The sequence below is a fragment of the Tinamus guttatus genome, unplaced genomic scaffold, assembly GCF_059628265.1.
Source record: "Tinamus guttatus ecotype Peru unplaced genomic scaffold, ASM5962826v1 Tinamus_guttatus_pri_ptg000753l, whole genome shotgun sequence".
Taxonomy (NCBI): Eukaryota; Metazoa; Chordata; class Aves; order Tinamiformes; family Tinamidae; genus Tinamus; species Tinamus guttatus.
Genome location: NW_028289287.1, coordinates 1,083,826 through 1,098,670, shown reverse-complemented (window position 1 = coordinate 1,098,670; position 14,845 = coordinate 1,083,826). Strand labels below are relative to the sequence as shown.

Sequence of the window (14,845 nt, the reverse complement as noted above, 5' to 3'; positions counted from 1 at the left end):
AAAAGAAAATTGTCAGATGATAGTTTTCTTTAGAGCACACAGGGGAAAAACGACCCTTATGATAGTTTTGTCATTTTCATAAAAAGTGCCTCCATTCTCTGAAATTCCACAACTAGTCAAAGCTATTTTAAGTGGTAGGTAGAAAAAGCAGTGTGGCAATAAAGGGGTTAATCTGCAGAGCACAGAGCCATCTGGCTGAGCTGGTTTGTTATAATCGAGCAGATTATGTTCACGGGACTCAGAGTTTAAGGCTTCTCTCCGATAGAGCAACTCTGCACAGCCCAAGCAGACCAACTTTGGGACTTTGAATGAACATATATACATCCACCTTTCTCTTCATGTCGACTTTTCTGGAAACATCCACACGGATGCCATGGTTACTCCTACCACGGTAAGGAAATTTTCTAATAGGGTCCTAAGAGGGCGGGGAGGGGAGCGGGGGAGAGGGATTCTTTAAAGAAGCATAATGGATATGGGGAGTGTTGTAAGAAGTAGATCTGTCCCAAATGTTGCAGCCTTTCCTGCCGTGCCTCCTCCTTCCCCCACCCGTGTTGCCCCATATCTTTCTTTAGTCTTGAGGTTCCTCCTGCTCTACAGGCTGTTTTCAGGTCCCTGGCAGGGAAACAGTGAAAGAGAAATATGCGGTGTGAAATAAATCTGATTTAAGAGGCAAAAACAAAGAGATTCTTGGTTATATTTTAAGAAGGAAACCTGAAACTTCAAATACAACAAAAAGGGTTCCTTGAGCAGGGTTTGCAAGAATCAACCTCAGCTTAAGTAGCCTGTGAACCCTATGGGAAAATTAGAGACCGTGACAAGCAAAGCCCAAATTCCTGGTTACTAGACCTTGTATGTCTCAGGTAACTAACTCCACTGGTGTCTTTTTGTTTTTCTTTTCTTTTCTTTTCTTTTCTTTTCTTTTCTTTTCTTTTCTTTTCTTTTCTTTTCTTTTCTTTTCTTTTCTTTTCTTTTCTTTTCTTTTCTTTTCTTTTCTTTTCTTTTCTTTTCTTTTCTTTTCTTTTCTTTGTTTTCTTTTGTGCCAGACACTGGAAACCATATTCATGACCTTTGAATCAATTCTCATTTTCCTCAAGCACAAACACTAAATTCTGTGGAAGCAACTGGAGATCAAAGGATCCTCCGCACATATGTGTTTAGATGAAATGATACATTCACTTTGTGCTAGGAAGGCAGGAAAACTGTTACTACCCTGCAATTTCCAGTATTTTCCAAGTGCCTTCTCGGAATGTAGCACACGACTAATCAACACAGACACATACAGAGGGAAATTGAAAACTGTTACTCATCTAAACAGCTGAAATGTAGCTTAAAGCTTCAGTTACTGTTGAATCCTTATGGAGACACCAAACTGTTATTAGCCAAGAGGGGAAAAAGTCCTTGAATGGTTTAGATAGTTTTCTGATCAGTTCTTAATCCTTCATTAAAATAAACGTGAAAGCTCTGTGTTGGTCCTATCTCTTGAACTATAAATATGCAGTATCTGGAGAGATGGATATTTTGGATTGAATAGGGCTGCTCTGCATGCATTCTCTGATTCCTATGTTGCAAAACCAGTTATTTAGAGAGGAGTGTGTAGGGGGAAGTGTATTTTTTTCCTTTTTAAATAGACAGGGATGTGTTCTATATGGTCCAGCTGGTTGTTATGAGCTACAATACAACCAGAAAGCGCTGAGCTCTTTGCTGCTAGGCTTGTGAGATTTGTTGTATGAGGAGTGCAAATGGTATGTAAAGTTTGTCTTTATCTTGTGGCTTCAGGAAAATATCCAGACAAATAGGAGAGACATTTTCAGGAACAGAAATAGCTGACCTGTCTAAGCATGTAAGTAGAGGAGTGGTAGAAGAAAAACCCATAAATAAGCCATCAGAAAAAAAGGAAGAATTTATTTATTAATTTGTTTTTGCTCTGTGGCAAGACAGACAAAAGCAGCAGAGAGAGAAAGTGAGTTCAGCATTGTTCCAACTGCTTGGAGTAAAAAGACTAGTCACAGATACACATGTAGGTACCAGAAGCTGTACATGTTAGTATGGTAGTGGGAGGGAAGTTGTGTATGATTGCAGATGAATGAACACAAATATGGGGAAAAGAGGATGTAGTGGTGAGGCCAGGATGGGAGTGCTTTTGTGTAAGAAGGTGCAGTATGTTAAAGTACGGGATATACATAGATTTTGGATTTTTTTTCTTTTCCAAGGAAAATAAAATTAAATGATACATAAAAAGATAGCAATAAAGAATTTTATAGGAAGGGGCTACATGCCAAAAATAAACTACTTTGCTTCAAATGCTGTATTTTTGGGTACTAAGAGCAGATAAGCAAAAGTACAAAGGTAGTCAGCATAGAAGCAGAAATGCTATAGGGTATATGGAAAAAAAGGATCCTTGGGGGTGGAAAGAGGTTTAGAAGGGGAAATAAGAAATAAAAGTCATGGGGAAAAGATGCAGACTGTAGGCTGGTGAGGATAGAGACAGATAAGGTTGCTAGGGTCTGTAACAGTGAGTTAGGGTATGCAGTGAGAGTTGGGGGAAGTGAATGAAAGCATGGATACAAAGAATGTTTGGAGAAGTAAGAAAAATGTGAACTATTGCATATTTTGAGAAAGATACAGGAAATAATCAGATACATAATGCTTGTGAGGAGCTTAAAGGAGATCCTCTAACTGTCAAGAACTAGATAATGAGAAGTATTTGCAAGGAAGGTGCTAAAATTTGAAAGGGAAGGTTTGTGTGGTGGTGGAACACATGCCAAGGAGAGGAGTAGGTAGGAAAAAATGAGGAGGAAATAAGCAGGACCTGAATGTGGGATGTTGGGGAAAATGTATAGAGAATCATAAAGATATACAAGGAGGTAATAGCTGGGAGAAATTTCAGTGGAGGATGAACGCCTGTTAGAGTGCTGTAGATATTTGGTACCTGGTTGTAAAGATCAAGCAGAACTGAGCTGTATAAAGGCATTGCAAGGAAATGCAAGTTAATGAACATTAAGAGGGCAATGTGAACTGTAGAAGGTGTATAAAAATGTGGCAGATCTTGAGAAATATGCGAATGGGGAAAAAAAAGGGATGTGAAGGGCATGTAGACAAAATTAAAGATGGGTTTTGTGCAAAGATGCCTGGGTAAAACGTGATTTACAAGACGTGTTGGGCAAGAAATTTGGAGTTGTTCACAGCTTTGTAGGCAAACAGAGAAAATAGTGCAGAAGACAAGAGTGACTTGGCCAGCAGAAAAAAAGGATACCTCTTTCTGGATAGTTGGTATAATATTGAGAAAGAACAGGCAACATAGTACAAGGACAGCAACTGTGGAAAACAATGGGAAGTAAAGAGCAGTGTGAGGTGTGAGTGTAGGTGTCGCAACACATAGATGAATAAAAAGAAAAGGGGTAAGCCAAGAAGTTAATAGTAGGTACTAAGTAAATAAAGCAATATGAGAAAATGGTGCAAAAATGCTAGCTGAGTGATGGCTAAAGATAAAAAGTAGTGGGAGGAAAAGGAATGAGAGGGATAACTACCTGGAAGACTTTGTAAGACACATGGTTGAACTAGAGTCAAAAGTGAAGTGTGCAGTATGAGGGGAGCAGAGGTGGGAGCTACAGGCGATAAAGTGAAATGGATGGGAGTGAGCAGGGAGGAACTCAACATGGGCAGACACATGATGGTGTGTGATAGCAAGGCGGGTATATGACAGTTGTGCTTGTAAGGCCTGTGGAAGGAAAGATGAAAGAAATTTAAAGTCATGACTAATAAGAGAGCATTCTGCACACAGCAGGCTCAAAGTAAGTGAACCAAGTGCAGGCAAGGATTGCAGACCTGGGTGTGGGGCTTGTAAGAATGAAAGTAGCTTAGGCTGGAGAGAAGAGTGATGAAGATGATTGGAAAAAGTGAATAAGGGTAGAAGCCATCTGTGGTGATCTGCCTCTTGGCTTAAAGGAGGCTGCATACAACTGCAAGGAGGCCATGTGCATGTAAATGTGCATGGAAGCATGAGAAGGTTGTGAGTTAACTTCAAGGAGGGAAGAACACAGAAGGAGCAAGTGTATACAGTCAGTGAAGACAGGTACATGAATGTATGAGATAGATACTGTTGTTTATGAGTGGTCTGGGTTAAGTACAACTGTTTGTGGCAGGCGTTGTGCTTACATGATTGGCAGAGCTGCAGAGTTCCATATGTCAAGAATTCTAGTCAGGCTGCAGGAAGAGGCTGAAACCAATGCAGTGTGCTTAGGAGCATAGTAAGGGACATGCATCTGTTTATATGTTACAAAAATGAATGCAGGAAGCTATACTGATGTGTAAAACGGCTATTGGAAGCCAATTGAAGAATTATATAATCACTGCATTTGTGGTACAACTCTCTGTGCTGAAAAAGAGTTATGCAAGCACAAGAGAGGTGAATTTCGTGACTGCTAAGGAGCAATGTTTATGTTGAGAAGGAGGGTCAGGAAAGATGACTAACTATGAAAATGGTTTAGTGTGTGGAGAGAGAAAGGATGGAATGTGTGCTAAATGTGTTTGTATTCATATGATGTGAATAACAGTGTGTACTTTAAAGAATTTGCAGATTTTTTTTCTGAAGGACTACAGAACAGTTCTAAGCAAATCCCATCATGTCTAGTTAAAATATTTTCACCAGTTTCCTTCGCAGGGACACAATGCATTTAATTTTACTTTTTACAGAGCTACTGAGTAGTTAACAGAGTTACTGGTGGAGCAACAGCTGAGTTAAAGAATGCATTGGAAGTATTGATGTCAGTCAAAAGAAAGATGAAAGTTTTCTCCATGGCTTGAAGTAGCACTGAAATAATATGCAGATACTTGAAGGTAGGCATCAGAAAATAGATACATCTTGGACATGAGAGAGAAACACTAAGGATGTCTTTCCCTTCAAAATACTCTCATATATTGACAACATATTTTCTCACATTGTCCAGTTAGAGTCTTGGTGTCTTTTTAAACGACTACATTGGATAGTAGAATGTTCATTTCCATCCACAGCTGATCAGAAGATTGTGACTAATCCTGTAAGACTTGCAATGGTCTAATATTGTCCAGGCACACATAACCTCTCAACTTGAACACTGAAAGACATTGGGCCTGTACTTTTAGTAGCATCAGTTGCATAAAAATTAATGAGACTCTTTTTGGTTTGTTCCTCAAAAGGATCAATTCCTACCAAAAAAGGTAGTGGCCAGTAAAATACTCAGCTAATAGGTCACGCTTTTCCAGCCATAGTCTATGTTAATAACTTGCTGTCATGCACTAATTTACCACTGCAGAGAACACGTTCAAGATGCTGAGACAGCTATCTTTTTCCAAACAGTGTTTGAAGTTGATTGTAGCTAGCAGAAATCTCCTTTTCCCCTGATGTTGGCATATTTTTGTGGCAGGTTGCAGCCACTGGGACAGTGAAGCTCTTGTCCATGAGGGGGAGACGCATGACCATAGTCCAGTCTCTGGGATTCAGCAGCTGCTGTGGGCTCAGCCTACTGCCCTCAGCTCAGCCCAGGTCAATGCCCTTGCCTTCAACCACTATGTTGTTTCCACAGTTTTTAATTATATAGAAACAAACAAAAAACAAAAAAAAACAAAACCAAAAACAACAACAACAAAAAGGCAAACAGTGACATCAACTTGCCAGCTGAAAAAGAGAAATGTATTTATGGGTACAATTCAATGGTTACAGGAAGGGAGATCAAAACATTAGTACCTAAACCATGTTCAAATGTCAGTAATATACAGAATTTGAGTCAGCATGAACTTCTTTTGTAGTCCAGAGACAGCTAGTGAAATAGGTCTGCAAAGGTTGGAGCATCTGGGCATTTCTGGGGATGCTTGCTTGTGTTGGAGTATGTGTATTCCTCTCTATTGAAAATTCAGAATGGACAGTAGAAACAAGAAGCTTCTTGGTAGGAATGAGAGAGGTAGATGGCAGCTGTTCCTGTGTGGGAGATGTGTACATCTGTCAGTGGGGGATGTGGGGATAAACTGGTTTCTGAGGAGACAGATGGGAAGTGCGTGTAAGGAGAGGAGTAGTAAGGGCAGACACAGATGAACTTTGAGGTTGTGAAGCATTACAACGAATATATAAGCTCGGTCTCTAGGGAGGGCTTCAAGATTGTGCCTCTTTGGAAAACAAACAAACAAAAAAAACATACCACCCATCCAGTTAGGAGTTTCACGTTGTAGAAGTGGTCTCGTGAAAGCTGAGCAATATGGCTAGGAGTCCCCTGCCCTTTTAGGGAAGCAAAAACTGGAAAAGGTGGGAACAAGAGTGTTCTCTCTTATCCTTCCTATCTTTACCTCTCCCCTACCTCATATCCCCTTACACACATACAAAAAAGGTGTCTTTTGCAGTCTGACTTCTCCTATAGTCCTGAAAGTGTGGAAATATGTGATAAAGATGTGTGTAAATGGGGACATTAATATGTTTGGGTAGGGTAGATGTCTCTACTTGTTGAAATTATGTTAAATGGTTAAAAGTAAGTTAATCTGGAGCTTAGGAAAATAACCTGTTAGCTGCATTTCAGTGTGCACAGAGAAGACAGCCGTTAATTTCACATTACCATCAGGCAGTGCTGGGTAACCAGAGAGCATGATTGCTTGATTGTCTTTGTGTCTGCATTCTAGAGGCAGCCACCACCTGCCTAGCCATGTAAATATACAGCTTGTGGAAAACAAGTACTATTTATGTTATCTGTTACAAACCTGTACTGATGTGGGTCTTGGGATGAAAAGGTTCTTAAAAGATTGCATCCTATTGAGTAAGATTTGTGACAGTCCTCAAACATTTTCTGTGTTCAGCCAATTACACTGCCTGAAAAAGAACAGCAGTAAGTATCATTTATTACTCGTGGTCTTTTGCACCCTCCAGCAATGAATTCCTCTATTTTGGGTTTGCACCTACCATAGCTTTTATATGTTTTATCTTACATTAGCTGAGTTTGATCGTGAGAAAAAGTTGATTTACTTCATTCAGAAATATTTATTTCTAGGCTATGCTCTACAATAACTCACCCAGATTTACAGGAAGTCTAAATCACTATCTTCAGTTAACTAGAGAGAAGGAAAGGACGCTGTGTTCTGCATGAATCTACACTTAGGAGTGTATTCAGGTTGTAAATGTGAAATTAAAACCCAGCAGCTGCTTCTGAACAACTCAGGAGTTTCTGAAGAAGCACACTAGCAAGACGAAAGCAACCTTTGTTCTGTTGAAATTTGGTGGTTGGTTGGAAGGTTTTTGGTTTCTGCTCCAAACCAAGATCAGATGTTGTGGTTTTCAACTATGAAATGTAGACCTCATAAAACCACCAGAGACATTTAGACAATTTCACCAGTGTACTTCTAGTACTAGTAGGTGCTGAGATGTGGGATGATCTCGGAGTCAGACTGCATAATACAGGGATAATGGCAAAACTGATGCTTCAGGGAAATAAAACAGATACTATGTAGCCATTTGAGTCAAAAAAAATAGTAGTCTTCTATGTGAAGAATACAGCAGAGATATCTAAAAAAGGCTTTGGAAGAACATTTGGGAGAAACATTCATGCCTGTCCATGTGTCTTCCCTCTATCACGCCCCAGAACCCTCTCTTTCCCACCCTAGAATGTAAATGGTATGCATAAAATCAACGTTAAGGTAACAGCAAAAATAATAGAAAGACACCTTTTTACAAAAATAAACTTTACCGTGCTTTGGATCTGATAACAAAACCATAACAATTGAGATAGATACATGCCATTCCATGTGCCAGGGTCTTTCATGCAAATGCTAGAAAAGATCTTTTCAGTTCATCATTTACCCTTCAGGAAATGCAAATCTATTTCCTTTACTTATTTCTGAAATTTTGCACAGACTATGTTTTTGAATGGATGATAATGATGTAATTTAATAAACCTCCAGGTAAGGATAGGCTTTCCCTGAGGTTTTTTGATATTTGTGTGTTCTACGACTTAGATCCCCCTAGACCCTGAGCAACACTTCTCCTTTATTGTTATTAACTAAATATGCAGGACACAAGCTATTTCCCTTTGGTTAACCACATTCTTTGCCTTACAGTGCACTTATTTTTTTTAGGACTTTCTTCCCTTTTTTTTTAATCATATCTGTTTCAGTTTTCTGATTTCCCTCAATTTCATCCATATTGGTGATACAGTAGTGTCCAAGTCTAAAGAGCTTCTATCTTTTTGTCTGATTGCATATTGTATTTCTACTTGCCATCCATAATTATATTGTTTTTGTTTTTTGTTTTTGTCTGTTTTGCTTTTGTTTTGCCTTCTCTGCTTCTGTCTTCTCTTTCTCTTCCTTTGCAGGAAAAGAACCTCGATATCAAAAAAAGAACCTCCATATAAAAAATCCATCACAATAAATTATTGTTTAAATATAGCTAGCCTAGCTAATTTCCAATGTTATTCATTTACAGCTTCCTCCTTGCAATTTAATATTGGTGCTTTGAGCTGATTTTTTCCAGGGGTTTTTTTTTTTCCAGTCTGAACCTCTTAATTTCTGTCTGTTTTTCTAGTCACTCTATATAGCAACTTTTTTTTATCATTATTCTGTCTCACCATTTGCAGCACATTCCTTCTCCTCTGTTCGAATTTCGGACAGGTTTACTTCATGATACTTTTATATTGCTCACAACTGAGAAGGGTTGTAGGTCAGATACTACCCAAGCCTCCATAGTCACCAGTGCCCAGCTTTTCCAGCTTACACGCTTTTTTGAGTCCGTGTTTATCTTGCAAAGCAGATGGGAGATATGCATGTGTGGGACTTGTGCAGGAATGAGTGTGTGCATAAGTGTACGTGCAAACAGGAGAGGAAAAGGCAACATGCGAGTGTGTCATGAGAACTTTTAGAGCATGCTACGAGAAGGCTGCAAGTCCCACTAAATAGAGTTTTATATTCATATCCTTGTGAATAAAAATGTTATACTTTATACTTATACTTTACGAATGTTTTTTTTTTTAAAAAAGTCTTTTTGCTTGCTCAGGCATGTTTGATACATACCAGCATCGATCAAACATATCCCACAGTGCTTGGAGTGATCTGGAGGTCAGAAAGGAGGTCAGAGGTGGTTTTCTGAATTGACTTCTTATGGCACAGTGTGTCTTAGCCAAATGGGACCATCTCAAACTCTCCTCCCTCACAGAGCAGGTGGCAATATCCTCTTTGCCTAAGGGAACTGTCTATACCCTGCGCTTCTTCCCAAACTATTTGCAAGAACCACCAGTGTGCATGGACCAAAAGTTGGCAAGGAAACATGCTAACAGCACATTTGTGCTTGATGCCATATCCTAGCCACGCATTATATGTTAATGTATGTATCACCTGAAAGTCAGTCCTGGCAAGACCATGTACTGATTATAACAGCAATGAAGTGGTGCTGGCCTGACTGCTTCTGTTAATAGCTGTGATTTGCAGTGTACTAATTTACAGAGTGAAAATCTTTTTGGCAGAGATGGCAAGTGTCCTATCATATTGGAACTTCTTTAGGAAGCATTGTCTTTGTATTTCTTCCTGAGTTGCTTATACTTAAAAAAAAATATATTCCTGATTTATTTCAATATTTCAGAATCAGGAGTCCCTGAGCAAGTGCTGAAATTCATCTGACCGCAACTGTACCCATGCAATGCCATGAAAATCAGTGAGACTATATCAAAACTTGCATTTGACTCTCGGTGTTTATTTTTCAAAACCTGTGAGGCATTTCCAAAGTTTCAGATACAATGAATCACAGAATTGGAGAGTGCATTCCTGTATTAGGTATAGCTGATTGTAAAAATTGAAGAAAAAAAATATTTCTTGTAAATCCCTTAGAAACAAACTATTCCTCTGATACTGTCCAATTTCAACTAAGTCCATTTGGACATGAAAGAAATTTTAAAAACTTGGCAGGTTTCCCACTTGCCCAAAACTTCACTCTTTGTTGACCAGTATATTGAATGGCTAGAGAAAAGAGTCAACTATAGTCGGGAAAATTGGTACATGCAGGGATAAAACCAAAAAAAGTCTGTTGAACTAGAGCAACCCAGAGCATGACTTTGTCCCTGCACAGAGAACTGTGAAAGCTGCTGGAGCTGCTAAGTCAGTATTACTCACAAGTGGAAAATTAAAGGCAACAAAATCCTTCTCCAAAAGGCAAAATCAGAAAAATGAAACCAAACATTTTACCTTTCATCTAAGATAATTAATCATAGGTGCCTTTACTAGCCTCCCCCAGAGATGTGGTCCAGAATGCAGGACTTGAAAGGAAGTGCAAACATCTTTCTGAAAGTCATCAAATATTTTATCATTTGTCTCCCATTTTCTTACTGAAAAGGAACATACAGAAACAGAAGTAAATTCTTAAGTCTGGAAGATTAGTATGGAAAGGACTACATTTCAAGCTTGTTCAGCTATTAGCTCATCTTTGTCAAACACCAAGATAAAAACCTGGTTTCAAAAAGAGGTGGCCGAAGAAAGAAAAAAAAAAGATTTTGGAAAAGGCTTTTCTCAGCACCTTCTTAGCATTTAATTTTTCTGTCCTACAGAAAGTCAAAATAATTAATTTGAAATTTAACCCCTTATATCATGGAATGGTCTCTCTCTGCCTTGATATTTCCTATACTACAATTGTCACTGCACTTTGGATTCTAGCTAAAGTACATTAGCTGTGTTATAATTTTTAATATAATGTTAATCACTTTTAATGGGTAATTTTAATTCATAATTGTTGTTACACCAAATTTAAATGAAAAAATAGCATCTCTAAGTCTTCTTTAAGTGGAAAATCAGAAGTCAAACAAATCCATTCATAGTTTTGCTCTTTCCCTAGATGGAGTATAATCAACTAGCTCTTCTTTTTTATATTATGAAAATTCAGATTCATCCCTTTTCCTTTCCCTTTTGTGAAGTAATTTCTATGTCTCTACAGGCACTGTTCAGATATGATTAGGTAGATCTAGAAACTGCTTAGGAAGAAACTGCTTTCAGTGCGCATGTTTTGTCAATGCATTTACAAGCACTCTGCTTTTTCATACTATGTATTCATGTGTGTTGACTGTACACAGAACATGATATATATCTCATGACTTTTATCAGAGCAGATTATTTGTTTCCTATTAACATAGTGATTATAAGAATTCACAATCCTTTTGTTTTAAATCTTATGATTACATAAGCAAGTACCCTGTTTAAACTTTCTCCTGACTTTCTTCTAAGCTTTCTACTGAATGCCATTTCAGCAAGTGACATTTTCCTTGGATATTAATGAGACTGATAATACAGAGCCAACGTATTTTCCCCAGAATACACAAATAAAAAACTGTTCTAAATTCACTCTTCTAATTCAATATCATTGGCTCCTGTGTTGTGAATCCCATTTTTTAAACCTTGTTTGCATTTTTATTTTCCTACAACTACATTTATTTGAGGTAAAGCTATTGCTGTTCTATCTCCACTTGTCTGTACTTAGCTCCCTGTAAAAAAATTCAGTCTAGTCCCTCTCACCTTAAGTTTTCCTAGAAAATCACCTCAATCTCACTTCAAATGATTTACTGTCATTTCATTTGTGCACAAAAGTAAAATGTGCAAGTCACAAAGGTTTAATTTGGATTGAAGGTAGTGTTCCAGCTACTATTTAACTGTTCCCGCCAGTCCCTTAGTTTCTTGGTAAATACCCTCGATCTTTTTATCGCTTCCATTTGCATAATGATTTGGCTTTGTGTTTGAAAAATAATTCTTTCTAAAAGCTGGAACTGCATCAGCTGATACTTTTTCACATATTTTACACAATCTTTTGTGCTTCTTTTACAAGTTGGTTCTGATTGCTTTTTGTACTTTTTCTATGTAGTCCTCAATTTTCTCTTGTCTCTGCGCATTCCTATGAGTTTGTTCTTTGTTAAGGTAAACATCTGCAGCCTTCTTCTATTTTCCTTCTAAAACATACAGTTTGGTTGGTTTCTGCTGTGCAGCATAGTATTTTTTTTTCCTAAATATACTTTAGGATCTTCTTTTTCAGTTTGACATCTTTATTACCTATCACTGCCTGACCAGATAGGGTCCACTAGCTTCTCTAAAATTATTTGTTTGACTCAAAAAAAATTAGATATGCTTTATAAGAAAGATTTCCTCCCTTTTTTGTTTATTCCTATAAAGGTGATAACATTTCAAAATTTTCCTTCTTTCTTTATCAAAATCTGGTAAGTACTCTATCATAATATTAAGCCACTGCCTTTGATCATGCAATATTAAAAGACATAGCTGTTGTTGCCCAAGGTTCTTTTCCAATGGGATTCCTTATCTTTGTAAAAAGACAAAATTCTTGCTTAAATCTCTTAGGCTTCATTTTCGGAAAAAGTTAGGCTATTTGAGAACTTTTGATGCCTTTATCTTTTCATTCATCATCATATTTCTGTTTTTGAGAGTCTATATATACTCTTTCTCATTTTTCTGCTGGTACAATATCTTGATGCCTTCATGGTGGTTATAGACATCTCAGAATGAAAAACAAATTAGGCAAAAACAGCTCTCTGCATCCTTGTCAGACTTCTTATTGAAATTGACTTCTTATTGAATTGCTTTTGTTGTTACAAATCAGAATTTCACAAACTATTTCGAGACCATTGTGGGATGCACAGAAAAATACTGGCTGCATCAGATTTCCAGATTACATGGCTATGTAATGTAATGTTGCAATCCCAGCAGATAGGCCTGGGCAGTGATAATAAACTAGCAATTGGAGATACTATCCTTTAGGATGCTCAACCCACTGCAAAGAATCACATCTGTAAATCAAATTCCTACAACAGTATATTCTATGTAGAAAATGACTGTGTAATTTGTTACTGAATTTAGGGAAACCAAAAGATACTGTGTTTGTTAGGGTAAAATCAAGGAAATATTTAATTTGATAAAAATCATAGAATCATAGAATGCTTAAGGTTGGAAGGGACCTCTAGAAGTCATCTAGTCCAACCCTCCTGCACACACAGGGTCACCTATAGCACGTGGCACAGGACTGCATCCAAGCAGGTTTTGAAGATCTCCAGAGAAGGAGACTCCACAACCTCTCTGGGCAGCCTGTTCCAGTGCTCTGTCACCCTCACTGTTAAAAAATTTTTCCTTAAGTACATGTAGAACTTTTGGTGCTTCAGTTTGTGGCCATTACCTCTAGTTCTGTCGGTGGCCATCACTGAAAAGAGGCCAGCACCATCCTCCTCACTCCCTCCCTTGAGGTACTTATAGACACTGATTAGATCCCCTCTCAGCCTTCTCTTCTCCAGGCTGAACAGGCCCAGCTCTCTCAGCGTCTCCTCACAGGGCAGATGTTCCAGGCCTCTGATAATCCTTGTAGCCCTGCGCTGGACTCTCTCCAGCAGCTCCACATCCCTCTTGTACTGTGGAGCCCAAAACTGGACACAATACTCCAGATGTGGCCTCAACAGGGCTGAGTAGAGGGGCAGGATCACCTCCCTCGACCTGCTAGAGACGCTCTTCTTAATGCACCCCAGGATCCCATTGGCGTTCACATGTAGTGAAATATTTGCTGTTAGTATGTGAAGTTTAATGATGAAAATGCAAAAGATGTTGACAAATCATAAATATCTGAAGGATATTCTCAAATGTACAGAAAGCATGTTTTATATGAGCAAAGGGAAATGGGAAATTTGCATCTTGATCTATTTCTGGTCTTGCTGACCACACCTGGCTATCAAAGCTTACTCTTCCACAATTTGTGTATCCTTCTCAAACTCTATTAATACACATTTTGATTTGAGGGAAACAGGTAAAAACAAACCATATTGTAGGCCTGCAATACAGCTATACTACTGCAAATAAAATTTCTGTTGTGTTTGTGGAGGAGTGAATGGCTTATCAAAACCAGAACCTTTTATTTGTCATCTCCTTTGAATACTACCTATGCTGTTTTCTTTGGTGATGGGGGAGGCAAACAGAGAGAAAAAGAAAATTCCCCTCTTCCAAACATTGATTTTTTGCGGGGAAAAACTATGTAAATCCTCCTGGCATCAGCAGTATAACCAGTGTATTATCATATTCCGAACATGTAGACAATCTAGAAGAAATACCAGTGGCTACTCCTCATTAGTATTGTTTGCACTAGTATGGGAACTCCCTTCTGCCTTCTACTCCTGTGCTCCCTAGGGCCCCCTATGCCCCCCTTCTCCTCCCCTGTACCTTTTGTGCTTAATTTAGTTTCTTTTTGATAGATTAACTGTCTCTGAAATAACTAAGGCCACTTCAATATAAAGAGAAAAAAAGATAACCAAAGCAAATATCTGTTACTTTCAATACTTTAAAAATACTCATGATTAAAATTGAAATGGTTAACTGTGAGAGGCGTTTTGGTTTTTGAATTCATGTTTCAATTGATAGCACCCTGGAGTGACACCACATTTCCTATCGTCAATCCAAAAGATATAGGGATACAGTTCCAAAAATTAATATAAAAAACTCTTACAATTTCTCTCTCACTGAATGTGTGTTATTAATTTTTTCTTTCACCTATTTATAACCTCCTTTCTTTCCTGACAAAATAAAATTTTTAAAAGAGAATCTTTTATAAGAGATTTTATTTTTACTTTTATAAGAGATTTTATAAGAGAATGCTTTTATAAGGGTAATTACAATAATAATTTTTAGCAGATGAAATTCCTACAAGCACTTCCATCTTTGTTTGTTTCTCAGACACTACCACTTTTCTGTTTATTCTCCTAATTTCACATTTCCTCTAATAACGGGAGATGGTGAAAGAGTTTATGCAGGCAGACACCTCCTCAACTAGCAGGGAAATAGGCCTGCTAGATTTCAAGCTCAGTGGCCAGCTATAAAATAT

At 38.1% G+C, this 14,845-nt stretch overlaps 1 protein-coding gene across 2 annotated transcripts in view; it reads left to right on the top strand.

Annotated features, from left to right (window-relative positions):
* Positions 1-226: 226 nt before the first annotated feature.
* NTF3 (neurotrophin 3) overlaps positions 227-14,845 on the top strand; it is a 55,645-nt gene continuing 41,026 nt past the window's right edge. For both annotated transcript variants that reach the window (XM_088537392.1, XM_010225237.2), the window contains exon 1: positions 227-391. In XM_088537392.1, the coding sequence (XP_088393518.1) occupies positions 374-391 (18 nt within the window). In that variant the 5' untranslated portion in view covers positions 227-373. The remainder of the gene's footprint in view (positions 392-14,845) is intronic.